The sequence below is a fragment of the Gadus chalcogrammus genome, chromosome 8 (assembly GCF_026213295.1).
Source record: "Gadus chalcogrammus isolate NIFS_2021 chromosome 8, NIFS_Gcha_1.0, whole genome shotgun sequence".
Taxonomy (NCBI): Eukaryota; Metazoa; Chordata; class Actinopteri; order Gadiformes; family Gadidae; genus Gadus; species Gadus chalcogrammus.
In genome coordinates, this window is record NC_079419.1 from 767,607 (window position 1) to 795,131 (window position 27,525).

Here is a 27,525-nt window from a genome sequence, read left to right on the forward strand (position 1 = left end):
TCGCCAGTTAGTCAACCCATAGCCTAAAATGAAATAATTTGACATCAGAAGACTAGTTATGAAAATACAATTTTTTTAATGTTATTTTTCAAAGCACAGATAAGAAAAAATGGGTTATTCTAATGTGTAGTTGGGATTGACCACCAAGACGGGGTCCTCTTCAGTCGTCGGAGCCTCCCCGTTCTTCGACTGTTTGAGGCCCGTTTGAGTCAGCTCAATAATGACGTGGTCCTGAACGGGTGGAGGAGAGAGAAGGCAACGTCTTAAAGCTACGCAACAGCGCCATCTCCTGCTTGACACTGAAAACGATATGCCTTGATCATCGATTTGTAATAGCAGGGCCGTTAACAGCTGTAGCTCATTAGGTTAATTAAGGATCTATAGGCAGGCTAGTGGCCATAATTAACGCCATGAGATACACTCATTGGATGTGCACCCCTGTGATTAAGGTTTAGAGAACTGATGCAACTGTAAAGATTTGACATGCACAATACATTCAGAATATATTATCAAAGTTAAAATTGAAATGATGCGAAAAAGTATGCAGGGCATGAAGACATAGAATAACTCTTGACAGCATTTCTTACATAGTTGATGAGCCGGTGAAGGACTTTTTCAAACAGCGTTTTCTTTGAGATCAGCTCCTCCTCTGTTTCAATTTCACTTTCCATCTCTTTCAGATACCAGTTGACCAATTCACTCTTTTTCAAAGAACCCTCCTCATCGACTGTGGATGGAGAAATAAAAATCAACGCCATCTCCCACTGAAACATATTCAAAGCATTCGCCTCAACTTGCATTAAAGATACACATTGCAAAATGTTCTTCCTTGATCTAATGACCACATAAAAAAAACAGATCCTCCACAAAGCAACATCAGCATGCATGCATTTTAAATGCGGTGGTTAAACCGATGGGTTAAAGTGGTTGCCCACCTGAAAGTAAACCCAAATGAGACCACTAATGAACTGTGGTACCGTCATTTGTCTTGAGTAGAAAGTCGTTATTAAAACTGGGTTTTCCCATAGATTTAGAGTAAGCCTGCCCTCATCACTATATCTAGAGCTGTACTTTGCCTACACATCAGTATTTTGAAACACCAGTTATATCATGCACATTTACTTCTTATGCAGAGATCGTATAAGGTCCCCATTATATGCAGGTCAGAAAAAGGGTTGAACTCACCCTCCTCCATCCTGTGCATGTGGAGGACGATGAGGTTGGAGATCTTGCGGTACTCTGCGAACGACATTTTCAAGACCGCCTTAGGGGCAGAGGTGCTCTCTGTGATTGGCTGTTGCTCCTTGTCCGTCACCGCTCCGTTGACCCCATTGGTTCCCTTCTCTCTCGCCTCTGCTGCATCGTTCTGGTCTGCAGAGTGAGAGCAGAGGGTGACTGAGGTCGTTTGGCCGTCACTGCTTAATGTTAAAAGTTTAAAGGCTAAGGCCCAATCCCATTTCTACCCCTTACCCCTCCCCCTTGTTTTGAAGTGGTAAGGGGAAGGGGTAAGGGGTAGAACTGGGATTGGGTCTAAATATATCGCCTTTAAAAAAGGGCATTTATTTAAGTAGCTGCCACCATCTGTTAAAGGCTACATCTTGATGAGGGCAACATGGTGAATACGGTGGTAACAATACTTTACTCATGACAATATAGATGGGACATTTTCAGCGTGCCATATTACAATTCATTTTATGCAAGAAAAATAAACGGTACACAAACAAATTGATGTTATACAGCGTCAGTGGTCTTTATTTTCCCTCATCTGTACCCCAACAAGTATGACAAAACCCAAACTAATCGTTACCAGTATCTCGCCCTTATTCCCACCCCCTACGGACACACACACACACACACACACACACTTTCCCTAGTACCGTGAATCTCCTGCTCGTCTTCCTCGTTGTCAAAGTTGATGTCGGGAGAGTCCACGCGGATGATGGATTTGTTGAGCAGACGAAACGCCTCCTTCACGTGTTTGGGCTGGACCTGGGGACGAACGGCAGGCTGGAGAGAAGGTCTCTGGGTTCGGCTCTTCACATTACAACTAGCAGGTTGCCATGGAACACCCATCTGGGGTGAACAAAGCAGTACCCCGTTCTACGCTATGACGCCTTTCTAGTGCCGTGGTGCGACCGTCTTCTCCCAGACGCTGACCAGCGGTCTAACATCAGCTGGTCTCTGTGTACACTGCAACCGTCCGCTAATGGGGGGCACACGTGATTCAGAGACCAGTGAGGGGGTTTGGGTACCGGGCTGGGGGGGGGGGTACCGGGCAGTGGGGGCAGTGGGGGCCGGTACCTCGTCGGAGCAGTACATGCGGGTCATGGCCTCGGACAGCCGCAGCATGCTCTCCAGCTGGCGCACCGTGATCCTCCAGGCCGACTTCATGCTGCCCGTGCTGTCCCTCTGCCGCAGCAGCTTGTACTGCTCCACCACAAACTCCCGGGCGGCGGGGGTGATCTGGGGGGGGGGGGGGGGGGGGGCGTGATAGGGTCATCATGGTACACCATTCACAGAGAAGGGTCAACTACATCGGGATGAATCTATATATTTATAAAAACTAGAAGCTACATAAATGTGAAGCTCTTGCCTCGGATGGAGTACCATGTTAAATGGATCAGGGCCTGGCCCGGTATTTATACGCCGGGACAATGATAATACTCTCACTCTGTAGCCCAAGCTCAGTGTTGAAACGTCACATCAAGGCCGTACACTTGCTTCAGTTCTATTCCATCCAGGGCTGTCCTGTGACGAATTAGCGGGAAATCTACCCCTTTTCTATAACATTAATATCATACTACACTAGGGTTCAATAGTGATGCAGACAACGAGAGTCCACACAGCCTTAGAAAGTGGAGGAGCTGTATCAAAAGTTCATACAAATAAAATAATAATAATATTAGAACTGACCTTGGGTTGGAACTGCCTGGCAAAGAGAATATACCTCTGGACCTCATCCGGGGAGTAGACCCTCTGCACAGACTCCATGTTCCTGCAGTGCAGGTCCACAATACGCCGAGCGATGGCGTAGTCCGTTACCTGGGATACACATCACACAGGGAGCGTCACCTTAAACCAGAGGGACTTCACCAAAACAGAGACAGAACTGACACATTAAAACGGCAATTATTTGAGCTGAAGCACTGCACACTAGATCTGTCAAACATAACAGGTTTGTTTATGTACGTTTGAGATTGGGCCCTTCACAGAGTGCAGGGAGTGATTTGATAGAACCATTCTTCAAACAAAATGAGAGGTAAGCATTGATCAGTTATAGAATGTGGTACTATTGATAACATAATTGAAATAACCATCGACAAGCATTGACTAAAGATGATCAATTTATAATATGTTAGCTATCAGCTAATTCAAATGTCACACATTGTGACTTTAATTCCGGTACGACCATCCAGCAAAGATGGAGCGCTGAAATGTGTCCAACGCCGCCCCCAGGTGGGGGGGCCCCCGGGTGGGGGGGGGGCCCCCAGGTGGGGGGGGGGGGCCCAGGTGGGGGGGGGGGCCCAGGTGGGGGGGGGGCCCCAGGTGGGGGGCCGCCCACCTCATTACACTCGTCCACCAGGATGAAGAAGAGGTCGAAGCGGGACATGATGGGGGCGGACATGTTGATGTTCTGCTTCAGGGACTTTGAGCGGTTGTAGTGGCCGTCGATGGGGTTGGCCGCGGCCAGGATGGACGTCCGGGCGTTGAGCGTGGCCTTCAGAGAGGAAACTAACGTTACCCTCCAGTCATTGGTCGGTCACTTCACACGGTGTTAAACTAACGTTACCCTCCAGTCATTGGTCGGTCGCTTCACACGGTGTTAAACTAAAGATACCCTCCAGTCATTGGTCGGTCACTTCATATGTTAAACTAAAGTTACCCTCCAGTCATTGGTCGGTCACTTCATATGTTAAACTAAAGTTACCCTCCAGTCATTGGTCGGTCACTTCACACGGTGTTAAACTAAAGTTACCCTCCAGTCATTGGTCGGTCGCTTCACACGGTGTTAAACTAAAGTTACCCTCCAGTCATTGGTCGGTCACTTCACACGGTGTTAAACTAAAGATACCCTCCAGTCATTGGTCGGTCACTTCATATGTTAAACTAACGTTACCCTCCAGTCATTGGTCGGTCACTTCATATGTTAAACTAAAGTTACCCTCCAGTCATTGGTCGGTCACTTCATATGTTAAACTAAAGTTACCCTCCAGTCATTGGTCGGTCACGTCATACGGTGTTAAACTAAAGTTACCCTCCAGTCATTGGTCGGTCACTTCACACGGTGTTAAACTAAAGTTACCCTCCAGTCATTGGTCGGTCGCTTCACACGGTGTTAAACTAAAGTTACCCTCCAGTCATTGGTCGGTCACTTCACACGGTGTTAAACTAAAGTTACCCTCCAGTCATTGGTCGGTCACTTCATACGGTGATAAACTAAAGTTACCCTCCCGTCATTAGTCGGTCACTTCACACGGTGTTAAACTAAAGTTACCCTCCAGTCATTGGTCGGTCACCTCACACGGTGTTAAACTAAAGTTACCCTCCAGTCATTGGTCGGTCACCTCACACGGTGTTAAACTAAAGTTACCCTCCAGTCATTGGTCGGTCACATCACATGGTGTTAAACTAAAGTTACCCTCCAGTCATTGGTCGGTCACTTCATACGGTGATAAACTAAAGTTACCCTCCCGTCATTAGTCGGTCACTTCACACGGTGTTAAACTAAAGTTACCCTCCAGTCATTGGTCGGTCACCTCACACGGTGTTAAACTAAAGTTACCCTCCAGTCATTGGTCGGTCACATCACATGGTGTTAAACTAAAGTTACCCTCCAGTCATTGGTCGGTCGGTTCATACGGTGTTAAACTAAAGTTACCCTCCCGTCATTAGTCGGTCACTTCACACGGTGTTAAACTAAAGATACCCTCCAGTCATTGGTCGGTCACTTCACACGGTGTTAAACTAAAGATACCCTCCAGTCATTGGTCGGTCACCTCACACGGTGTTAAACTAAAGTTACCCTCCAGTCATTGGTCGGTCACTTCACACGGTGTTAAACTAAAGTTACCCTCCAGTCATTGGTCGGTCACATCACATGGTGTTAAACTAAAGTTACCCTCCAGTCATTGGTCGGTCACATCACATGGTGTTAAACTAAAGTTACCCTCCAGTCATTGGTCGGTCACCTCACACGGTGTTAAACTAAAGTTACCCTCCAGTCATTGGTCGGTCACCTCACACGGTGTTAAACTAAAGTTACCCTCCAGTCATTGGTCGGTCACCTCACACGGTGTTAAACTAAAGTTACCCTCCAGTCATTGGTCGGTCACATCACACGGTGTTAAACTAAAGATACCCTCCAGTCATTGGTCGGTCACATCACATGGTGTTAAACTAAAGATACCCTCCAGTCATTGGTCGGTCACATCACATGGTGTTATGGTGACTGTTAAATTGGTTCCTAACATTTAGAGAGAGGTGAGTGAGTGGGGAGGGAGTGAGGGACCTTGATTCCAGCCTTGGTAATGGAGATGGTTTGCTGCTCCATAGCTTCATGAATTGCCACCTGGTCCTTCAAGTCCATTTTGTCAAACTCGTCGATACAGCACACCCCCTAGATACAGACGGAAACACAAATAAAACCCATCAGAATCAAGGCTACTGGCACACAAGAGAGCAGCTAATCACTAACACACAGACAGCAGTAAACACAGGCTACGCCTGAATTTCAGATCATGCATTCTCCGTGGTATAGGGCTGCAACGAATCTTCGATCGACAATCACATTTATTAAAATTTGTCTTGTTCAATTTTATAAAAATCGACCAAATGAATGAAGTACAAATGACAAAAAAAATGTTGCACTTCAATTCAAATATTTGGGTCATTGATCATTATTAAAGGGCTAGATGACGGGTACTGGTTAAAGACAGGAGGGCGGGTCGTGGTTAACAGGTCGTGGTTAGCGACAGGGGGGGGGGTCGTGGTGGTTAACAGGTCGTGGTTAGAGACAGGAGGGCGGGTCGTGGTGGTTAACAGGTCGTGGTGGTTAACAGGTCGTGGTTAGAGACAGGAGGGCGGGTCGTGGTGGTTAACAGGCCGTGGTTAGAGACAGGAGGTGGTCGTGGTGGTTAACAGGTCGTGGTTAGAGACAGGAGGTGGTCGTGGTGGTTAACAGGTCGTGGTTAGAGACAGGAGGTGGTCGTGGTGGTTAACAGGTTGTGGTTAGAGACAGGAGGTGGTCGTGGTGGTTAACAGGTTGTGGTTAGCGACAGGAGGGCGGGTCGTGGTGGTTAACAGGTCGTGGTTAGCGACAGGGGGGGGGGGGGGGGGGGGGGTCGTGGTGGTTAACAGGTTGTGGTAAGTGACGGGGGGGGGGGGGGGGGGTCGTGGTGGTCAGTACGTTGTCAGCCAGCATGAGGGCTCCGGCTTCGATGACGAACTCGTGGGACTCTTCGTCCCGGACGACGGCGGCCGTGAGCCCGGCGGCGCTGCTGGCTTTGCCGCTGGTGTAGATCGCCCGCGGCGCGAAGTCCACCACGTGCCTGAGGACGGGAGGGGCGAGGACGGGAACACAGAGCAGAAAGGAAGGTCCCGTACCATACCGCCAGGTGAGAGCGGGATTAGCCTTTAGGAGCCGTTTAGGAAATCGGCCTCTTCTGACATCACCTGCGGGCGCGTCCAGAGGTGCGCTGATAGATCAGTACCATCGCACCCAGTGGACTGGAGAGAACGTTGCTCATCTGTCCGTCACACATCTAGGTGGACACGCCCACTTGTTATCTAAGGAGAGGTCGATTTTCCAAACGGCTAATCACACGCACACCTGGTGGTATACTGTCCCCTTTATCACCCACCGGTTCCCATCCCATCAGTCTACTCTGTTGAACTGATGGATGCAATCTAGAGACTCTTGCGGCACAATTTGAGGAAATTAAAGGAGTGTGTGAACGGGTCGTACTTGAGGAACTGGCTCTTTGAGGTGCTGGGGTCTCCGACGATACAAATGTTGATGTCCCCCCTGAGGGATGTGCCCTCCATGGTCGTCTTGGCAACGCCGCCAAACAGCATCAGCAGGATACCACGCTTGATCTCATCGTTACCTGGCAACCACGGGAGAGTCATTAAGTAACTTTTTCCCGTGGTAGAAAAAACTAATTGGTTTAGTTTTACAAATGTAGGCTTGTTTTCTTCAGGTTGTGTAATCTAGCCCCATCCCCCCCCCCCCCCCATCTGTTAACTGGTGTTATCTAGTTCCTCTTTGTTAATCTCTTTCCTGGGGGGGGACCGGTCACAAGTTCCCTTTATCTCTACCAGAAAACCCCTGCATGTCAACATTTCCCCTCACATGACACATGGACAAATGCCTTGCGGGGAGGGGGGGGAACTGTTAAAAGGCCGTTTGAAACTTTATTCTAGGCTCCCTCTGCTAGAGAAGAGACTAGTGTATAAGAACTTGAATAGGTTCATCTTCTAAAAATATTGAGGGCTTTTATGAATTTAGACACTCATCTGAATTGGACACTGCATCTCATAAAGAAATTGCCACAGAAGTGGGACAAACAAAGATCAAACCATTATGCATGTAGTTTACTTGAAGCAGATTTGTGCAGGCTGATGTTTGGAATGTCAAACTATAGTACTTTAATTCAACCATAAAAAAAGCTGAAGGTGTAACCAGTGTTTGGTTAACCTTTTGTTAATTAAAACGTAGCTCCACTAACCATATTATGCGATTAATAAATATTAAAGCTATGGGAACACAAAACGAGAATACATCCAGCTGGAGTCATGAGGTGAGCATAACACAAGATGCTTCTGAATGAGTCAAAAGCCCAAATCATCCAACTTGGTTGAAAAAAAATAAATAAATAATGGGATTTCGATCCTTCAGATCCTGTGAGGAGCGGGGTTACCGTGGATGGTGGGGAAGAGGCTGGTGCACAGGTTGTGGTAGAGGTTCTTGTCCTGGGTCATCTCAAACACCTTCTCCCACTCCTCCACCGTCATCTGGTTCTTCACGCTCTCAGCCGTCTGGTCCTCCTGTCGCAGGGCCTTCCCCCCAAACTGACCACACACAACGTTACGATGACATCGGGCTGCACTGCATCAACGTCTTCATTAGAGAGATGATCCTCCTCCATTTGTACACGTCTACCACAAACACATTGTCATTTAACTACACAAACACGGGAGCTTCTCAGCTCGTCAGGGAGCATCCTGGGGGTTGGTGGGCTCGGGCAGGGCGAGTAACCACATCTTTATTGTGATTTTGATCGTATTGAAATTATTTTTTCTATATTTTGTTGATTTAAATGTATTTATTTTATTCATTAATTGGTTCGTAGATATTGCAGATCTGTTGCTGGATACATATTTGTACATTATTCTCGATTTGACCATTATGTATTTTTTATGCGCGAGAGGCTGAATAAATGCATCCTGTTCTCAAACTCGTTTGAATAATCATGATTTCAATAATGACCAAAACTAAAATCGTGATTATGATTTTTTGTATAATCGAGCAGCCCTCGTGTAGGCCGATCACACGGGGTCAGACAGGAGGTAGTCCCCCCCCCCCCCACTGACCCTTGGGTTGGTGGGGGCCACGTGAGAGGCCAGGAAGGCCAGTCGGTAGGACAGGTCCCGGACCCCCAGCGCCTTCAGGCCCGCCACGCCGTCCGCGTCGAAGCCCTCCCTGCCGGTCAGCCGACTGCTGGTCTCTGAGCGCACGGCTAGGGGGGGGGGGGGGGGGGAGACGAAGAGGAGGAGACGAAGAGGAGGAGACGAAGAGGAACGCACATCAGACGAGGACAGACTTCAGACGTGAATCAGGAGTCTGCTTCGTGAGCGAGGGGGGGGGGGGGGGGGGGGGGGGGGGGACCTGCGGACGCCAGCGCAGACACGTCGGGCACCACGATGAGCGTGCCGGTGAAGTCGCTGTGGTCCCCCGCCTGGGCTGTCTCCACCGCCTCCGCCCGCAGGACCACCTCCACGCTGCGGGGGATGGAGCCCCGGGGGAGCTCCGCCTGCGTCTCCTGGATACGCACCTGGGGGGGGGGGGGGGGGGGGGGGAGAGGACATCATTAGAGAATACAACCCAAACACACAAGTGTTCAGGTAAGGACTGAAACTAAGACACACACACACACACACACACACACACACACACACACACACACACACACGCACGTTTCTTTTTACATTTTTATGCTTGATGATAGAATGAGAAGGACAAAGGTACGGGAGACGGAGGGAAGGACGTGCAGCAAAGGACCGCGGGCAGGGATCGAACCCGGTCGCTGCGATCAGGACCGGGCTGCGATGACCCGCGCTCTACCCGGAGAGCCACCCCCCCATAGGGGGGCTTTGGTAGCCAGTGTACTCCCATCACTCCATCCACCCCGAACACACCTTCTGGAAGTCCACGAAGCGCGACTTGTTGGCGTCCAGCATGAAGCGCTTGCGGTTGGCGCACACGGGGTTCTTGCAGATGTTGGGCTGCGTGTAGCGGAACTGCTGCTCCACGTCCTTGACGAGCGACTGGCAGTCCAGGCACAGGAAGGTGCCGCTGACCAGCTCGGGGTGCACGGGGTGCGTGCGCACCACCTGCCCGCTGATCCGCAGCAGCGAGCCGATACGAGCCGCCGTCAGCTCCCGGATCCTGGAGGGGGGAGGGGGGGGGCGCCACGGTTCACGGTGAGAGGGGTCCCGGGGAGACGTACCACAGCGTGACCCTCCATTCATTGAACGAGGTGCAACGTGCAGGCCGCCTCCAGAACAGATACACAGTACACATCTCAGTCTGTGGCCGAGGCACGTCATTTGGTGCCACAGAACTTGGTGATTGTATCCATTTTGTATGAAATTTGAAGTAGGCCTCCTTACAACAATTATTCAAAAGAAAAGAAAACGTGCAACAGTGATTTTTTAATAAACATAGCATGAGGAGAAGAATAAAATTAACAAAAATAATTTAAAATAAACTCAAGTCAAGGGACCATTACTTTTTATTGCCACCAGAAAGATGTATGCCCTAAATGCCACCATAATGGTGTCGATCCGGAGTCCCGACACGTAAAGAAACAACGCTTACTTTTGTCTGGTCGGAAATTCAGAGAAGGCAACGTAGAACTCCTTAGACGCAGGGATGTTCCCGTGGTCTCTGGCAAAGTGCCGCACAGCCTGACACAGAAACGGATAGACCCTGTAGGGTGGGAGAATGGATCCTGTTGGAATCACACACACTGAAATGGCATTTATGTTGCATCTTGAACCCAAACAGATGCAACATTCAGTAGGATACTCTTCTAAAAACAAACACGTGGGCGTGCGTGCGTGTGTGTGTAACCTGTAGTACTCCTCCTGGATGGTAGTGGCCAGCGGTTGGTTGTACTGCTCAATGTTCACGAAGCTGACTGTCAGCGTGTTCCTCTCGGGACGGATGAGTTCCTCAGCGTCCGCCAGGTACACCAGCTCACCTGTCGGGCTCTGAAACCTGAAACAACCTTTCTGGTCAGTTCTACCTCGAGGTTACTGGTGCACAACAAATATTACAATCATCAATTCAGAAGTATTCAGTGGAAACGGCAGACTTTTTTCATGTGCACAATATTTAGACTCAATTAAATAGAAAGTATTCAAGGTAGATTTACAATTGAAGTCGACTTCACACACACGCACGTCGGGTATGATCACCAAAATACGCCTTTATAGAGCAATACTCACTCTTCCAGGAACTCCAAAAATAATTTCTGACATTTCTCAGACAATGCGTCTTTCACGTGGACGCCCCCGTCCGGCCCCGTGTCCGTGGAAAGTGCAGGATCCATCACGGCGCTGTTACTGGCGGAGGAGCAGCGAACACCGGCAGTGGACTACCGTGTACCTGGGTCTAAATCACTGTGGTGGTGGTGCAGGTGTGCTCACTAACCATCCGATTGAATTTATGAACTCCCCCGAACTTTTCAACAGCATGACGCTTAATTGACACCTTAATGACTTGCTGCTGCTCCACGATGAGAAGCGTAGGCGACTTGTAAAGCTACTTGCATTACAGAACCCACCGAATTGACAAGATGTTCCCAATTTACAAACGTCAACATATGTTAAGATTAGCTCCTTGCAAGAAAAGGTTTTCCATAAAAAAAAATGAACACCCACTTCGTCCCAAATTGTACAATATACCAGTTATTTCACATATTGTATTTTTATTTAGTCCTGTCAAGTTGCACAAAAATACATTTGACACAGAGAGGCCATCAGGGAATAACTACGTTATTTATAAAATAAGGTATTTATGTAGTCATGTGTTCAAAGTAAAAGCAGACCTATAAGCTGAACAGTAAGAAGACGTCACCAACATGTTTCTGTCAGAGTTGTCGTCAAGAGAATAGCACAAAATTCTGAAACATTTAACACACATTAGAAAGTCTTCAGTTATAATAGTGCAATTAATGTGCAATAAACTTATATTTATAGGTGTATAATACTAGGTCTGCACAGTGATGGAGAGGAAACTGGAGGCTTCCGCACAGTGACGAGCTACTAGAGCATCTACATAAACATCTGCTCCACGTTCAGAGTTCACTTCAGGAGCAACAAGACTACACAGAATGACAGGACGTCAGAGATTGTATTTACAAACTTTTTATTAATGTCCTTTTGATTCAACAAAAGACAGATCACTTCCTCTATGATGATGCTTCAACATGGATGCCCTGCTTCAAACCAACAGATCACTTATATACACACACACACATACACATATATATACGTATATATACACACACACGTATACATATACGTATATAAATATATATAAACACACACGCACACATTCACCTTTTGCTGAAGGAGTGTTTCCTGCTAACCACTCCCCTCCCAAAGCCGTTGAATCAAGCAAGCAAGCAACTCATTGATGTGTTTTGAGTGGCATGCAAAGTTCATGTAACTCAAGGTAAAGTTTATTAAGTAATTGCACTGTAAATGTCAAATTTACAAAGAGAGTGACAAGGTCTTCAGAGTGACATTGGTTGTCTGTAATATTTTCTTACGTTAAAATATGTTCGATCTGTAGGCGTTTCTGGTCACTTCCTAAGTGGGGGGGGTCGAGGGTGGGGTACTGACAACCACAACGCAGTCAGGTCCCGGGGCCAAGTTTAAAAACACAAAAAATTACAGGGATATCCACCATGGCAACCGGATTGCTTTTTGGTGCTCTGAACTTCCTTTCACATGTATGTGTGCAGGGATACGAGTGTGTGTGTGTTTGTATGCATTTTGTAGAAGTATGTGGCCAAATCATACATCAGTAACACTAGATAAACCCCCCCTGCTGGTCAAACCGATACTGCAGCAGGGAATGCACAACGTTTTGGAAAAGGGGTGTGTGTGTGTGTGACTGCGTTAGTGTGTGTGTGACTGCGTGAGTGTGTGTGTGACTGCGTGAGTGTCTGTGTGTCTGTGTGTCTGTGTGTCTGTGTGTGTGTGTGTGTGTGTGTGTCATCACAGGGCCTTAAAGAGGGGAGGCGCCGTCAGTGGTGTTCCTAGCGCGAGGCCGGTGGGCGCCGGGGGTCCGGTATAAAAACAAAGGGAATGAAGGGGGGGGGGGGGGGGGTGGGGGGGGCTGGCCGCGTTAAGCCAGGTAGCTGTAAGTGTCTTTCTCCCCGTCGACGCGCTCCAGGTATTCCTTCTCGATGAGGATGTCGATGCATTTCTGGAGCAGAGAAGGGGAGGAGGAGAACAGACCCGTCACCCCTCAGGTACGCAGCTCGCTCTGAGGTGGTGAGGCCGCCCTCTCAGGCACACAGACTAAACCCCGCCCGCTTTCTTAGGTCATGTGTTTTTTTTGTGTTTTTAGTGTCATTAAGATACCTATTATATCCTTCCTTTATATCCTAAGTTATGAATATTTCTGCTCATTGAATCTTGACTAAAAACTTCAGCTTTGGTTCTAAAATACTGACAGTAAGTGGGGTAGTAAAGAGTGCGAGTGTGTGACGCGTGTGCACGTCCAAGCACCTTAATAACGGGAACCCTGGGTTTGAATCTGGATGACAGCTGGTTGAGGACCTCGGCCAGCAGCTGTTGGTGCTTCAGCACCTTCCTCATCTTCATGATCCTAACGATGGCAGCCTGGAGGTCAGAGACGGGAGGGCAACACGCTGGGCGTCAGACAGTGATGGGACAGTGGAGGAGCCGCGGCCCAGTAGTACCCCGTAACGTTATCGCTAATGCGCAAACTTTAACTCCATTTCCAAAGCAAGACAAGGGCTTCAGTCGGGGCTACAACATTAACACGGGACGACACAACCTTTAATGATCTGTCACCTAGATAGGTTTATCTCATTTACTTTTAATGTTTAAAGGTGACATATTATACCACCAGGTGTGAGTGTGATGAGTCGTTACAAGCCGTTGTCCACCTGGATGTGTGCTGGATAGATCAGTCTACCAGCCTACCCAGTGGACTGTACCAAACGTTGCTCATCTATCCGTCACACATCTAGGTGGACACGCCCACTTCTGATGTCAAAAGGGGACGATTTTCAAAACGGCTTGTAACGGCTAATCACACTCACACCTGGCGGTATAATATGTTTTCCTACCGTCTTTCCAGATTTCGGCTCATAAATGATATCCTTATCCAATGTGGTTAACAGTAGATAAGCACAGAGGGCCATTTTATTCATTTATGTTTGTTAACCTGTAAACACTACATTGAGCCTGGGGAAACGTCGTTACGGGATCACTCTGCAGTCTGACTCTCGTAACACTGAGGGAAAGCGCACCTGTATTAGTAACTTCCTGTCTTCCTCGATGTTCTTGTGTGTGGTTTCCTGTTCCTGTTTCTGCTCCGTCTTCATTGGCACGTTGATATTCACCCGCAGTTTCTTACTACAGTGGGAGACAATTAGCGTGCGTTTAATGAGCTGGTACTTCATCCAGGCATCCCAAAGAAAAGGTTCAAATGAAAACAAAAAGAAAGAACAAGCTTCTTTTTTGTACAAATACTGAAGAAGGAAAGAAGTTGAAAAAACTAAGACATTAGAAGTCGGCTTGAACTTACTTCTTATACCCTAGGAAGAGTTTAATAACGGTTTCTGGTTTGAAATCGGCTTCGTCCATATTGGTACCATCATCCTCAAGCACCTTGAACACACAGACATACACAGATATGAAGGGTGGCTGCAAACAGCCAGGTGGCCAGCACGGCCGTTCCTCACACTGATCCCAGTCCAGCACCAAGCAGCGTTCCTACCGAGCCATCGGGCACTGGGCAACGTGCAACACAACACCTCATTGATTATTAAGAGGCCAATCCCCATGGGAGTCTGTAAACCGTTCTACACTCCTTGCCAAGTACAAAACATTCTGGTGTGTTGAGTCATTTTGGATAAAGTACAAACTCATACAATTTACAAAGCCTACATCAGGAGCAGTGTCAGACATCCGTCTGACACTGCAAATGTATGCAAGACATGCATTCTGATCCAGCCTAGGAATCCAAACGATCCATAGGCATCCATCGTAAACTATGACGTATAGCATGTTCTTCTCTGGTTGTCGTGGTGTTACATGAACTTAAAGCATTCGGTGTAAGATTCCATGTCAATAAAGCGCAGAGACCTACCAGAAGTTTGGACTTCAACAGGATCTGCAGCACTTGCGACAGGATGTCCTGAAAGCAGAGCATGAACGAGACCTCGTCAGATACACACACACACACACACACACACACCTTCTGGATGAGTGAACGGAGCGCTCCGCTTACGATCTTGATGTGCGTGCTGTCGGTGAGCTGCTGCACCGTGTAGACGTCCTCGGCGTTGTACTGGAGCAGGATGGCCATCTGGAAGGTGGACGCCTGAGGCACACAGAGCCACCGTCACAACGTGAACACGCCCCGGCTGGTGTCAGGGTGGGCGTGAGGGAATGGGGTCTGACTATTGATACATTTGGAAAGTATAATGCGCCGCTTTTATCACGCCACACTCTCTTAGCGCACACACACACACACACACGCGCACGCACGCACGCACGCGTTGAGGTTAGGTCTCTTGCCCTGAACTACCACCGTGCCGATTGGCCCTGAGGTTCATCCGGGGGGGGGGGGGGGGGGGTACCTGCAGGGTGTAGCGGTTCTTGAAGCAGTTGGTGACCAGCTCGCCCTTGGACAGGTGGTACAGCCAGGTCAGCTTGCGGCCGCTGTGGCGGCTGGCGTAGAAGGCGGTGAAGCGCTGGTAACTCCGCTCCAGCTGAGGGGGAAGGAGACCCGTTAGTACCCCGCCCGCGTTAACACCCCCCCCACCCGTTAATACCCCACCTGCGTTAATACCCCCCCCCCCCCCCCCCCCCGTTAATGCCCCGCCCCCCGCTGCATTGCGCAGTAGAGCTTTACCTCTGAGGGGAGAGCGAAGGTACAGGACTGCTGGAAAGGCCACGAGCCGGAACTGAGCACCTGGATGCTGAAGTCCACTGCGCGCACACACACACACACACACACACACAGTAAATGGTCTGCATTCATAGCGCCTTTCTAACCAGTGTCCTCTCAAAGCGCTTCACATTATCACCCAACGTTCACCCCTCCCTGCACACCCACGGCGGTGTCACCCAGCAGGGCGACAGCCAGTCGGGGTGAGGCGTCTCGCTCAGGGACACCTCGACACTCCGCTAGGAGGAGCCGGGGAGCGTACTGACCACCGTGGGGTTACCAGCAGCCCCGCCCCACCCCGTGAGCCTCACGGCGCTCTGCATCAAGGTCTTTGTTCTACTTGTGTGAACCTTATTTCCACCCTGCAGTGCACTGGTGAACTCATTTTATAGAGAGCTTCAAGCAATCCAAAGATGAAGTAATCATTAAGTAAATCTAAACTATAGGAGAATATAGAATAATTACATTTGGAAATGGAATGATGCATTATTAACAATGAAACAGCCCTTTCTTATATCATGCATTATTCATTAAACCAGCCGTAGACACAGCGAACGGCTTCCATATTCCTGACTGTACCACGAGCGGTCTGTATCCTGGAGGCAGTGATCATAGCGAGTGGTAAGCCTTTATTAGATTAGATTGAATACTTGCCAACACTGGCAGGAAATCCACCAACGGTTTTATTTGTGACTCAATATGGAAACAGAAAGAAAAGCGAGCCGAACACTTACAGTCTAAGGGGTCGGAGTTGAGCAGGTGCTTCTTGAACTGCTCGTTGAGGTCTTTGCTCACTCCAATGTCCTGGAACATGCGCTGCAGTTTCGACGTGTACTCGAAGCCACACGCTTGCTGTTGAAGGACAGAAGCGAGGAAATCAAGCCACACATTCTGAATGCCTCATTCCTCAATAATGGAGCTATAGTAAGCAAGTCAAATTTATTTATAAGGCACATTTAAAAACAGATTTCACTGGCCAAAGTGCCGTACATGGTGCAAAAAAGGCATATAAAAGAACACATACCACATACATAGACAGTACATGAAAAAACATAAAAATAAACAACATATCACAAAAGGGGAGGAACGGTCAGAGAGAAGAGGTGTGTTTTGTGCCTAGATTTAAAAATGGTGTCGGAAGCGTCTCTAATTGAAGGCGGCAGTTCGCTAGGGACAAATACAATGGATGACGCCAATTTGAGCGAAATCGGATTCGGCCCAGATATGATCCCTTTGCCGCCTCACACATGGCACACAGTGTGTACCTAGAGCTCCCCCAGACTGAGCAGGAAGTATTGAGGTCCACGTGTCATCATGGCGGTCCTACCTTGAGCTTGGAGATCATGCTGGCCTCAGCGTCGTCACTGGCGCTGTTCTGGTGAACCAGCCTCTTGGCCAGCATTTTGGCGTAGAACTTCTGAAAGACGTCCTTGTCTTCTATGTACTTGAACACCACCATCTGACCACAGATTAAAAGAGAGGTTGCGTGATGGCAACGGTTTTGGGACGTTGCCTTCGCACTCGAAGAATCTGAGGATTTTATTCAAATACCCTGAAAACTACAAATTCTCTAGTATCACTGGAAGCTACAACACGCTTTAAATGAATTGCACTTTCCCATCAGCAGGTATAAATCACACTGGTTGTACTCAGACTGGTAGTCGACAGATATCCCCAATCAGCGAGTTATTCCATGACAATGGCGACATCCTCAGAAACATCAAACCGTCTCCATCGAACGCCAGGTCGCACTCACCACCTGATTGAGCGTGTCCTCAAGTTCCGCCTCCTCTGGGTTCTTTGAGCTGTGGAGACAATAACACCGATGTAAAAAACACAGAAGAAGAACACGGACGTAACGCAATATCACACAGGACACACATTCTTGCAATCCTAATTTGGTGCGACAACTGGCATGTATTGTGGGTTATGTGCTCAACTGTTTAGCCAAATACGCCTCAACTTCAAGGAATCCCACCATTTAGGTTAGCATGGAAAACGATGTGATGAATCTTAAAGTATCGCAATGTATTGATCAAGGAACAGACTGCTTTCTTAACGCATTCAGATTTCTCAAAAAAGATTTTACAGAAAAATCTCTGAAAACAAATGTCACACCATAAATACATTAAACCAACAATCCAACTGAATTGAGTCTAGGTGTGTTGTGGGTCAAGCATATTTTTACAGGTACACACATTTTTGGTTTCTAACTTCATTACATTTAATTTGATAATGTCAAAGGCTTTGGAGCGGGTTGGTTACATTTATAGTCATGGCATGTCACTTCTGCGGTTGAATCGGTTCAGGGCCCTATATTGTGGCCTGTGAGGCACTGTGAGGCTGGACCTGTGATTCAGGGCCCTATATTGTGGCCTGTGAGGCACTGTGAGGCTGGACCTGTGGTTCAGGGCCCTATATTGTGGCCTGTGAGGCACTGTGAGGCTGGACCTGTGATTCAGGGCCCTATATTGTGGCCTGTGAGGCACTGTGAGGCTGGACCTGTGATTCAGGGCCCTATATTGTGGCCTGTGAAGCACTGTGAGGCTGGACGTGTGGTTCAGGGCTGTGTGCCCTGCAGGGCAGAAGGCCCGTGCTGGGACCGACCTCTTCTTCAGCAGGGAGTCACAGTAGCGGGCCAGCAGCTCCGGGGACTTGCTGGACGACTGGACCATCTTGGTCACAGCGTTGTTGTTGATGAACCGCCCGCAGGCCTGAAGGGGGAGCAGACCCAGAGCGAGGGAGGGAGGGAGAGGAGAGGGAGACAGACCCAGAGCGAGAGAGAGACAGAGACAGAGACAGAGAGAGAGAGGGAGGGAGGGGGGGACAGAGACAGAGACAGAGAGGGAGAGGGAGGGAGGGAGGGGGGGACAGAGAGAGAGAGAGAGAGAGACAGAGACAGAGAGAGAGACAGAGACAGAGACAGAGACAGAGACAGAGACAGAGACAGAGACAGAGAGAGAGAGAGAGAGAGAGAGAGAGAGAGAGAGAGAGAGAGAGAGACAGAGACAGAGAGAGAGACAGAGAGGGAGGGAGGGGGGGACAGAGACAGAGAGAGAGAGGGAGGGAGGGAGGGGGGGAAGGAGAGAGAGAGAGAGAGGGAGAGGGAGGGGGGGACAGAGAGAGAGAGACCCAGAGCGAGAGAGAGACCGAGAGGAGAGGGGGACAGAGAGGGAGAGACAGAGACAGAGACAGAGAGGGAGAGACAGAGACAGAGACAGAGACAGAGAGAGAGACAGAGAGAGAGACAGAGACAGAGAGAGAGAGAGACAGAGAGAGAGACAGAGAGAGACAGAGAGGGAGAGACAGAGACAGAGACAGATAGAGAGACAGAGAGACAGAGAGACAGAGACAGAGACAGAGACAGAGACAGAGACAGAGAGAGAGACAGAGAGGGAGACAGAGAGGGAGAGACAGAGACAGAGACAGAGACAGAGAGGGAGAGACAGAGACGGAGACAGAGACACAGAGACAGAGACAGAGACAGAGAGAGAGACAGACAGACAGACAGACAGACAAAGAGGAAGGGGCAAAATAGTTCACATTGGTTAAATAAAGCGCATGTGATGCAATTGTATCGTTCAAAAGGAGACCCACACATTTCGTAAGGATACAGTGCAATGTGCAACTTCAGAAAGACCAAGAATTTACAACGTTATATTGAGAATATTATAAATACAATTTAAAAGCCTTCATAATAAAACAAATATTCAGAAAGGCATAACCAAATACGGTTTATTAAAAGCACTGCACTGCAGCCTATCGAGGGTAAAGGGGCCCCGGGGCCTCACCTTGTCCAGAGACGCCACGAAGCCCGCGTCGTTGTTGAAGGCCGACATGACCAAGGCGTTGTACTTCTTGTGCACGTCCAGGATGGTCTGGACGTACATCTTGGGGTCCTGAAAGAGACAGGTGACAGCCGTCAATCACTCGGCCCCAGAAACTGGGTCAGTACAAGCCAGCATTCCTTAAAGGGTAATTCCGGCGAAAATTTAACGCAGGGTCTTTGTGCTGGCTTGTAAACCAATCAAATAAGCCCTCCAGAAACTTGTGTCATTGAAAATCGAGTAAAGGGGTTGCCCGGCGCAATGTCAGGCCTCCGTGTTATTGGCTAAAGGCACAGCTAACGCTGTGACCCTGGGTTCAATGTTGGCCGGAGGAACCCTTTAAGGGTCGAGGAGTGAGGGAGGGCTCGGTGCTGCCCCCTAGAGGGGGTGTCTTACGTTGAGGGCGGAGTCACCACACTTCTCGATGGCGGCCAGGCCCTGGTTGAAGATGTGCGTCTCCAGAAGCTTCTTCAGCTCCCCCAGGCCGTCGGCGATCCGGGACACCAGGTTGTACATGCGGCCCAGGTCTGGGGAGGGGGGGGGGAGGGAAGAACAATCTGTGGTGTGTTTCAAGGGGAACACGTTATGAAGAGTGTCTGCATCACATGACCATCCCCACAGAGGGTAGACCCACCCCCCACCCTAACCCCCCCCGGTTTCATTCAGGGAGGGGTCCTTACAGGTGAGGACATACGCATTGAAATGTGCAAACGCATTCTCAAACCTCTGATAACAGAGGTTTGAGAAGAGGCCACCTCCAATCATCTCCTCTTTACCATTAGGATTATTAGAGTGAGAATGGAGAAATTACTCACGATTGCGTGGTTATCCATAACCCAATAAAAAACAACCTTAAAAATAGTTATTTGCACCTTGTTATGTCAGCCAGTTGAGGAAAAGCTTTATACAATCATTTCATGGCCATTAAGGACTTGGACTTGCTGTTATTGTGCACATGACAAATAAACTTCACCCTTGATCAATTTACCAGCAGTCAGTGCACCACTTGATCCTTCCCTCCTCCCCCTCCCTCTCTACCCCTCTCTCTCTCCCCTCCGTCTCCCCTCCCTCTCCCTCTCTCTCTCCCTCCCCCTCTCCCCCCTCTCACCTTCGTTCTTGTCGGCGTCCAGAAGGTTCTGGAACTCGGTGTGGAAGATCTCCAGGTGCTTCTCGATGAGGACCTGCTCACACTTGCGGGCGAGCTCGTCCTGGGTGGACTCGTGGAGGTAGACCTGGACCCGGCGCTGCTCCTCCAGGAGACGGCCCTCTGCCTGCAGGGGGAGACCACCGGGGGTTAGACACTGAGACCACCGGGTTGGACACTGAGACCACCGGGGGTTAGACACTGAGACCACGGGGTTAGACACTGAGACCACCGGGGGTTAGACACTGAGACCACAGGGTTAGACACTGAGACCACGGGGTTAGACACTGAGACCACCGGGGGTTAGACACTGAGACCACAGGGTTAGACACTGAGACCACGGGGTTAGACACTGAGACCACCGGGGGTTAGACACTGAGACCACCGGGGGTTAGACACTGAGACCACCGGGGGTTAGACACTGAGACCACCGGGGGTTAGACACCGAGACCACCGGGGGTTAGACACCAAGACCACCGGGGGTTAGACACTGAGACCACGGGGGTTAGACACTGAGACCACCGGGGGTTAGACACTGAGACCACCGGGGGTTAGACACTGAGACCACGGGGTTAGACACTGAGACCACCGGGGGTTAGACACTGAGACCACCGGGGGTTAGACACTGAGACCACGGGGTTAGACACTGAGACCACCGGGGTTAGACACTGAGACCACCACAGGGTTAGACACTGAGACCACCGGGGGTTAGACACTGAGACCACGGGGTTAGACACTGAGACCACCGGGGGTTAGACACTGAGACCACGGGGTTAGACACTGAGACCACCGGGGTTAGACACTGAGACCACCACAGGGTTAGACACTGAGACCACCGGGGGTTAGACACTGAGACCACGGGGTTAGACACTGAGACCACCGGGGGTTAGACACTGAGACCACCGGGGGTTAGACACTGAGACCACCGGGGGGTTAGACACTGAGACCACCGGGGGTTAGACACTGAGACCACCGGGGGTTAGACACTGAGACCACGGGGTTAGACACTGAGACCACCGGGGGTTAGACACCGAGACCACCGGGGGTTAGACACTGAGACCACGGGGTTAGACACTGAGACCACGGGGTTAGACACTGAGACCACCGGGGGGTTAGACACTGAGACCACCACAGGGTTTGACACAGGGCTGCTGCATTATGGAACAAAATCATAATCACGATTATTTTGGTCAATAATGAAATCCCCATTATTGAAACGATTATTTTTGAGTTTGAAAACATGATGTATTTATTCAGCATGTCTTTCCCAAAAAAACACGTTGCAACTGAGAACTGAGAAAAAAAAAATAGATAGTTTGACGCCAAAATTGAAATCACGATCAAAATTCGATTAATGGGCCATCCTGAGTTAGACCCCCTCCCTCACCGGCCGGCCGGGACACTGGCCCGTTGTGGACGGGGAACGGTACGGTACTCCGTGCCTGAGATCCTTTAGACGCTTACACTTGGTCTGATGGTCAATAATGTTTAGCTTTTCAATAATGTAACATTTTCTTTCAGTAATGTTGAGATCAACTGTTTTTAATGCTGACATTCATTTTTTTGCAATTCATTAACATTGGTAGTAGTCATATTGGGTATGTGGATTTATTTTGTGAAGATGATGTTATTGATTGTTTATTATATACTGTATATACTCATTTGATTAATTATTTATACTACAGTTCTGTGCTTCGGTATTCCCCACCAGGAATGAGTAAAGTAGCATCTCCTATAACGCCCAGTGGTACGGTTCATCACACAGCAGCAGCAACCAGTGAAACACAAACCCAGTGAGGCCTACGTTCCCCGCTAGTGTGAACGAGAGGCGTGATGCTATGCTGGCTGCACTCTCGCCTCAACACCCGTTCTTCTGCGGACTTCTTGGGCAGCAGCCGTCGCAGGTCAAGGGTCATTTAAAGACGGAGCCGAACCATTTAAAGGTGTCATATTATACCACCAGGTGTGAGTGTGATTAGCCGTTACAAGCCCTTTATTAAAATCTGCCTCTTCTGACATCACAAGGGGGCGTGTCCACCTAGATGTGTGCTGGGTAGATCAGTCTACCAGCCTACCCAGCGGACTGTAGCACACGCTGCTTATCTATCCTTCATACATCACAGGTGGACACGCCCACCTGTGATGTCAGAAGAGGCTAGTTTTCAAAACGGTTTGTAACGGCTAATCACACTCGCACCTGGTGGCATGATCTGGGACCTTTAAAATCCCACCATGGTGGTGAGACTTGACAGTGACATCAAGTGCAAAACAGCGGGGGGGTGGGGGAGGTGGGGGTGCAAAACAGGGCGGGAGCGACTTGCCTTCTTCATGTATTCGGTGACGGGGTTCTGCTGCAGGAACTCGGTGCTCTCCCGGGTGTAGAAGCGCTCCGTGTCCGCCAGGAACTGGCTCTCAAAGTACTCCTTGTACACCGACAGCGTGGGGCCCTTGGCGAACGTGTCGTCCTCCTTCAGACCCAGCTCCACTGTTGGGGGGGGGGTGGGGGGGGGGGGATCGGTCAGTCATTGAATTCATCCGTCACTGAACCATTGATGTGATTTCACAGGGCTTTGTCAATACGGAGCAAGGGGTAGGAAACTTGCAAAACCCTTTCCCTAGTTTTCAATTCTAAAAAAAGATTTTTGGAATTCATCAATGCATTTTGATTATGTGTATTGGCTGTTTGTATTATTATGTATAGGTTTTTTGTGTTATGCATGCATGCATGACACATTCACATTGACTACTGGGACAGAATGGAATACTAGTTTAGATAACAGCCTAGATACGGACACAAATCCAAAGTCATGTTTGTATGCTGCTTAAAATACATCATTGCATATTCTTATCTGAAGAAAATTGGTCCAAATGAACACTGAATATTTTGTGTTCATTTATGGAGTGGTGCTAAAATCAATATTAAGGTATTAGGTGCTAAACAGGCTGTATTGTATGGAGGGCAATTTTTTAGTTTTTGAAGAAGAAATAGGATCAATGCCTGGAAAACTATCAGTGGTACCATTATGTTTTAAATTCAAATTCATTCTAGATGTATTTTTGAAATCCTTTGAGTGCCTGCATGGCCACAAGCATATATATTATGTTTGATTTATAGAGGGTTACTGTGTTATTGGCCTCATCCCTCAATCTTCAAACAAGCAACAATAGTACAAGTTTAAAATAGCAGCCTCATTTCATCCTTGATCCTAAAGCCAGAACATGAGTTAAGAGCCAAACCAGTGTGCCAGATTCAAGCATAGCCTAGGGCATGTCCCTACTCTGTGAAGCATAGCAAGAAGCTACCGTATGAAGCATAGCATGAAGCTACAGTATGAAGCATAGCATGAAGCTACCGTATGAAGCTACCGTATGAAGCATAGCATGAAGCTACAGTATGAAGCATAGCATGAAGCTACCGTATGAAGCATAGCACGACCCTACCCTATGAAGAAAAGCATGAAGCTACCGTTTGAAGCATAGCATGAAGCTACCATATGAAGCATAGCATGACCCTACAGTATGAAGCATAGCATGAAGCTACCGTATGAAGCTACCGTATGAAGCATAGCATGACCCTACCGTATGAAGCATAGCATGAAGCTACCGTATGAAGCATAGCATGACCCTACCGTATGAAGCATAGCATGAAGCTACCGTATGAAGCATAGCATGACCCTACAGTATGAAGCATGGCATGACCCTACCGTATGAAGCATGGCATGACCCTACCGTATGAAGCATAGCATGAAGCTACCGTATGAAGCATAGCATGACCCTACCGTACGACTGCACCACTCCACTGATCAGCCTGGTGTTGATGGTTTCCCCGTTGCGCTCCTTCTCTATCAGCTTCAGAACAGCGTTGGTCACCTGCATTCATTCACACAAAAAGTTATTTTACAACATGAATTAAAAAGATATTTAATTCCTTCAATGAATTTCAGATTTTTTTTTTATTAATAAAACTTCTTCATAGTTTGCCTCTCTTTTTTGTTTAAAGGTTTTCCCAAAATATATCAGAAATGTTCACCCGCCACTCACCTGCTTGTTTAAGGGCCTAAAGAGACACTCCCTCCAGGTCACCAAGGCCAGCTGCAAGAGAAACACATGAAGGCATGTTAGACGTCTCTGAAGCCCCACCACATCAGAGTAGGACTCAACACATGAAGGCATGTTAGACGTCTGTAAGCACCACCACATCAGAGTAGGACTCAACACATGAAGGCATGTTAGACGTCTCTGAAGCCCCACCACAGAGTAGGACTCAACACATGAAGGCATGTTAGACGTCTGTAAGCCCCCCCACAGAGTAGGACTCAACACATGAAGGCATGTTAGACGTCTGTAAGCCCCCCCACAGAGTAGGACTCAACACATGAAGGCATGTTAGACGTCTCTGAAGCCCCACCACATCAGATCAGGTCTCCATCTCCAGGTTCCAGCTAGCTCAGCCATTTAGGCACACTGATAATGTGGTGGTTCGTTCCACCCCAAATAATAACATTCATAATACTCATAAGCTCCAACCCTAACCCATAGTAGCAATAATGTTAATAATAATACATCTAATAATTATTAGTAATAATCATAATATTGTTATTATTATTATTATTATTATTATTAATAATAATAATATAATCTTATTTTTTTTATATTTAACTAACGATAATATAGAGTAGTATTAGTACTACTGATGTGAACAGCAGGGGCGCGGTTCAGCCCTCTCACCGAGTAGATCTCGTAGATGCCCTTGCGGCCCTCGTCACACTCCCGGCGGACCCAGTGGCGGTTGAGGTAGGCACAGATGCCGTTCAGCACCTTGCTGGAGAAGCGGTAGTCCTCCCACTGCTGCGTGTAGAACTTGAGCACGCCCTCGTCCATCAGGTCCTCCCCGTCCTATCACAGCACAGCAGGGGCACCCGGATTGGTCAGGGGAGGGAGAGTGAAGGTCAAAGCATCCAATGGAGAGGGGGCAGCGAGGGGGAGGGGTGGGCCAGGTACTGACTTTTATTCGTGTTGCAAAATACGGTCGAGTCCATTAGTAAGAATTTCTTAATAAAGCATTTGCTTGAGGCAGTTGTAAAATACACCATAAACACACACCTTTGAACACGTAATAATTCATGGTTAGTATTAAGGTGAAGCCAGTCTCGAAGTTTGACAAGTTGACCATTTTGCTGTACAAATTAAATGGCATGGCAGAAATTTGTATTGGTTTTCAATAAATGTTTGCTGTGTATTTATTTTGCGAACTCTAGCAAGGTACTACAGCCCAGGTATGAGTCAGTGTTTACTCAGCCTCACGGTGTCCCTAGCTGTTCTCCAATCCCGGTAAAGCGCGGCCTCTCGTAGCTTATGGTGCGATCCAGATGCCTCGGACACCAGCCTTCCGAGTTGCACTTGTGATGTAATTTCCACTCTCGGAGCACTTATAGCGTTCCCGTTCGTCTTTGGGATTGTGTCATGAAATTGGCTAGTCTGTGTTTATTGTTAGCTACATTAGCCTCTTAAGAAAACCAGCTCGAAAACAAACACAACTTTACGTTGTATTGCACGCACAGCAAGACCGCGCAATGCGACATTAAAATGACCGACGTGGTACAAATACAAAGAAAATAAATCTCTTCACGGGTGCAGCCGTTTTTGTTGAGAACGTCACCACTGCTCTCGGTCTACCCTCAGAGTTCAGAGGGGGGGCGACCAAAAGGGGGCGTGGCACCGTGAAAGTGTGGAGATTTCCCCACTTCCAACTCGGGAGGCTGGTGTCCGAGGCAACTGGAACGCACCGTGACTCACCTCTGGAACGCAGCGTGACTCACCTTGAGCAGGTTGATGAGGTAGGTCTTCAGGAACTCCTTCAGCCTCTTGTAGAGCTCCAGGCCAACGAACTGGGCCCCCCCCGGGGTGGGGGACTTCTTGGACGGCTTGGAGGGCTGGGGTCCCGACCCGCGGGCCTGGTTGGACTGGTGCACACTGGTGCAGTAGTTATACACGTGTCTGGAGGGCACGGGGCGGGTCAAGGCCACAGACAACCACATTGGAGAACCACGAGGGCATCATTCCTAGCGACAGAGGGCCTGTTGGGCCCGGTTGTTTTTACATGATCAAATGTATTTAACGGTATACTGATAAAGAATACCCATTAATGCACGGCACTCGTTTCAATCTTTTGTCCCGAGTAGAGCAGGCCAATCAATTATTTATTTCGCCAACATCCACTCGGGATCATGTTGTAGTTTGGATAAATTAGCGACCGCTAACAATTTGAGTGGTGGCGGCGTATGTCCCCCCACACAATTTCAGCGGCAAGTTGACAACACTTGCTCAGTGATTTTCACGTAAATAACTGACCCCCCCCCAAACGCAGACCCCTTTAGTCGGTAAAGGATACGTGTAGAGTTCCATGTAGCGGGACTTGGCCATGCTCTGTCTGGTATAGACCTGCGGAGAAAGACGTGATTGACATCGATATTATACCAATAAACATCACCCGGCTCCAACCAATGGGAGCCTTTTAATCAAGCACCGTCCCTTCGACCCCGAGACACAGTGGACACGAGAGAGGGGCCGACCTGTTGGATGCCTGCCCGCAGGTCGTCCCATATCTGGTCCAGACCGATCTGCTTCAGCCCGTGGGGGTTCTGGCTCCTGTTGGACGACGACATGGCCTCTCCCGAGGCTCCCCGCGGTCTCTTACGTTGCAGAGCAGTCGCTGGCCCAGCTCACAGCACCCTCATGAGGAGCTGAGGGTGAGGGAGGAGGAGGAGGAGGGGGGAAGGAGGGAGGGAGGGAGGGAGGGGGAGGGTCGGATGGGGCGAGGCGGTCGAGGGTAGCCGTGGGGGTCAGGGGGCTTGTCTGCATACGTCCCCCAAAAGCGAAATCGACGATCAGGGTGTAGTGTTCCTGTGGAGCTGCGGGGATCGAGAGCACACACAAGAAACAACGATTAACCCTAAATGGGTTCACTGGCATTCGCTGTAGGCAGTGAGGGCCTAGTCATCTGCGTGGTCCACTACTTGTTCCCCACTTGAAGACAATTCCAGTTTGTTTGCTTGCTAATCAACCCGCAAAGTGACCCGGTCAGCAGTTAGAACTGCTACCTCAAAACCGGA

General features: G+C 48.9%; 2 protein-coding genes across 2 annotated transcripts; both read right to left on the reverse strand.

Annotated features, from left to right (window-relative positions):
- Positions 1-58: 58 nt before the first annotated feature.
- mcm6l (MCM6 minichromosome maintenance deficient 6, like) lies at positions 59-10,999 on the reverse strand. The gene is made up of 17 exons (XM_056596790.1): positions 10,732-10,999; positions 10,355-10,501; positions 10,100-10,210; positions 9,418-9,667; positions 8,888-9,053; positions 8,593-8,738; positions 7,920-8,070; positions 6,965-7,106; positions 6,407-6,548; positions 5,510-5,617; positions 3,563-3,718; positions 2,914-3,042; positions 2,302-2,463; positions 1,878-1,989; positions 1,186-1,371; positions 588-727; positions 59-231 (listed from the first exon to the last, which is right to left on the reverse strand). The coding sequence occupies exons 1-17, from the start codon at positions 10,833-10,835 to the stop codon at positions 115-117; spliced, it is 2,469 nt and encodes an 822-aa protein (XP_056452765.1). The 5' UTR covers positions 10,836-10,999; the 3' UTR covers positions 59-114.
- Positions 11,000-11,086: 87 nt separating this feature from the next.
- cul1a (cullin 1a) lies at positions 11,087-27,181 on the reverse strand. Its single transcript, XM_056596795.1, has 22 exons — positions 26,986-27,181; positions 26,805-26,854; positions 26,233-26,410; positions 25,142-25,309; positions 24,455-24,505; positions 24,193-24,283; positions 22,731-22,898; positions 20,378-20,536; positions 19,666-19,796; positions 19,234-19,341; positions 18,050-18,156; positions 17,199-17,247; positions 16,770-16,901; positions 16,177-16,294; positions 15,407-15,483; positions 15,132-15,263; positions 14,780-14,872; positions 14,639-14,686; positions 14,075-14,157; positions 13,797-13,902; positions 13,027-13,140; positions 11,087-12,721 (listed from the first exon to the last, which is right to left on the reverse strand). The coding sequence occupies exons 1-22, from the start codon at positions 27,076-27,078 to the stop codon at positions 12,641-12,643; spliced, it is 2,337 nt and encodes a 778-aa protein (XP_056452770.1). The 5' UTR covers positions 27,079-27,181; the 3' UTR covers positions 11,087-12,640.
- Positions 27,182-27,525: the final 344 nt, after the last annotated feature.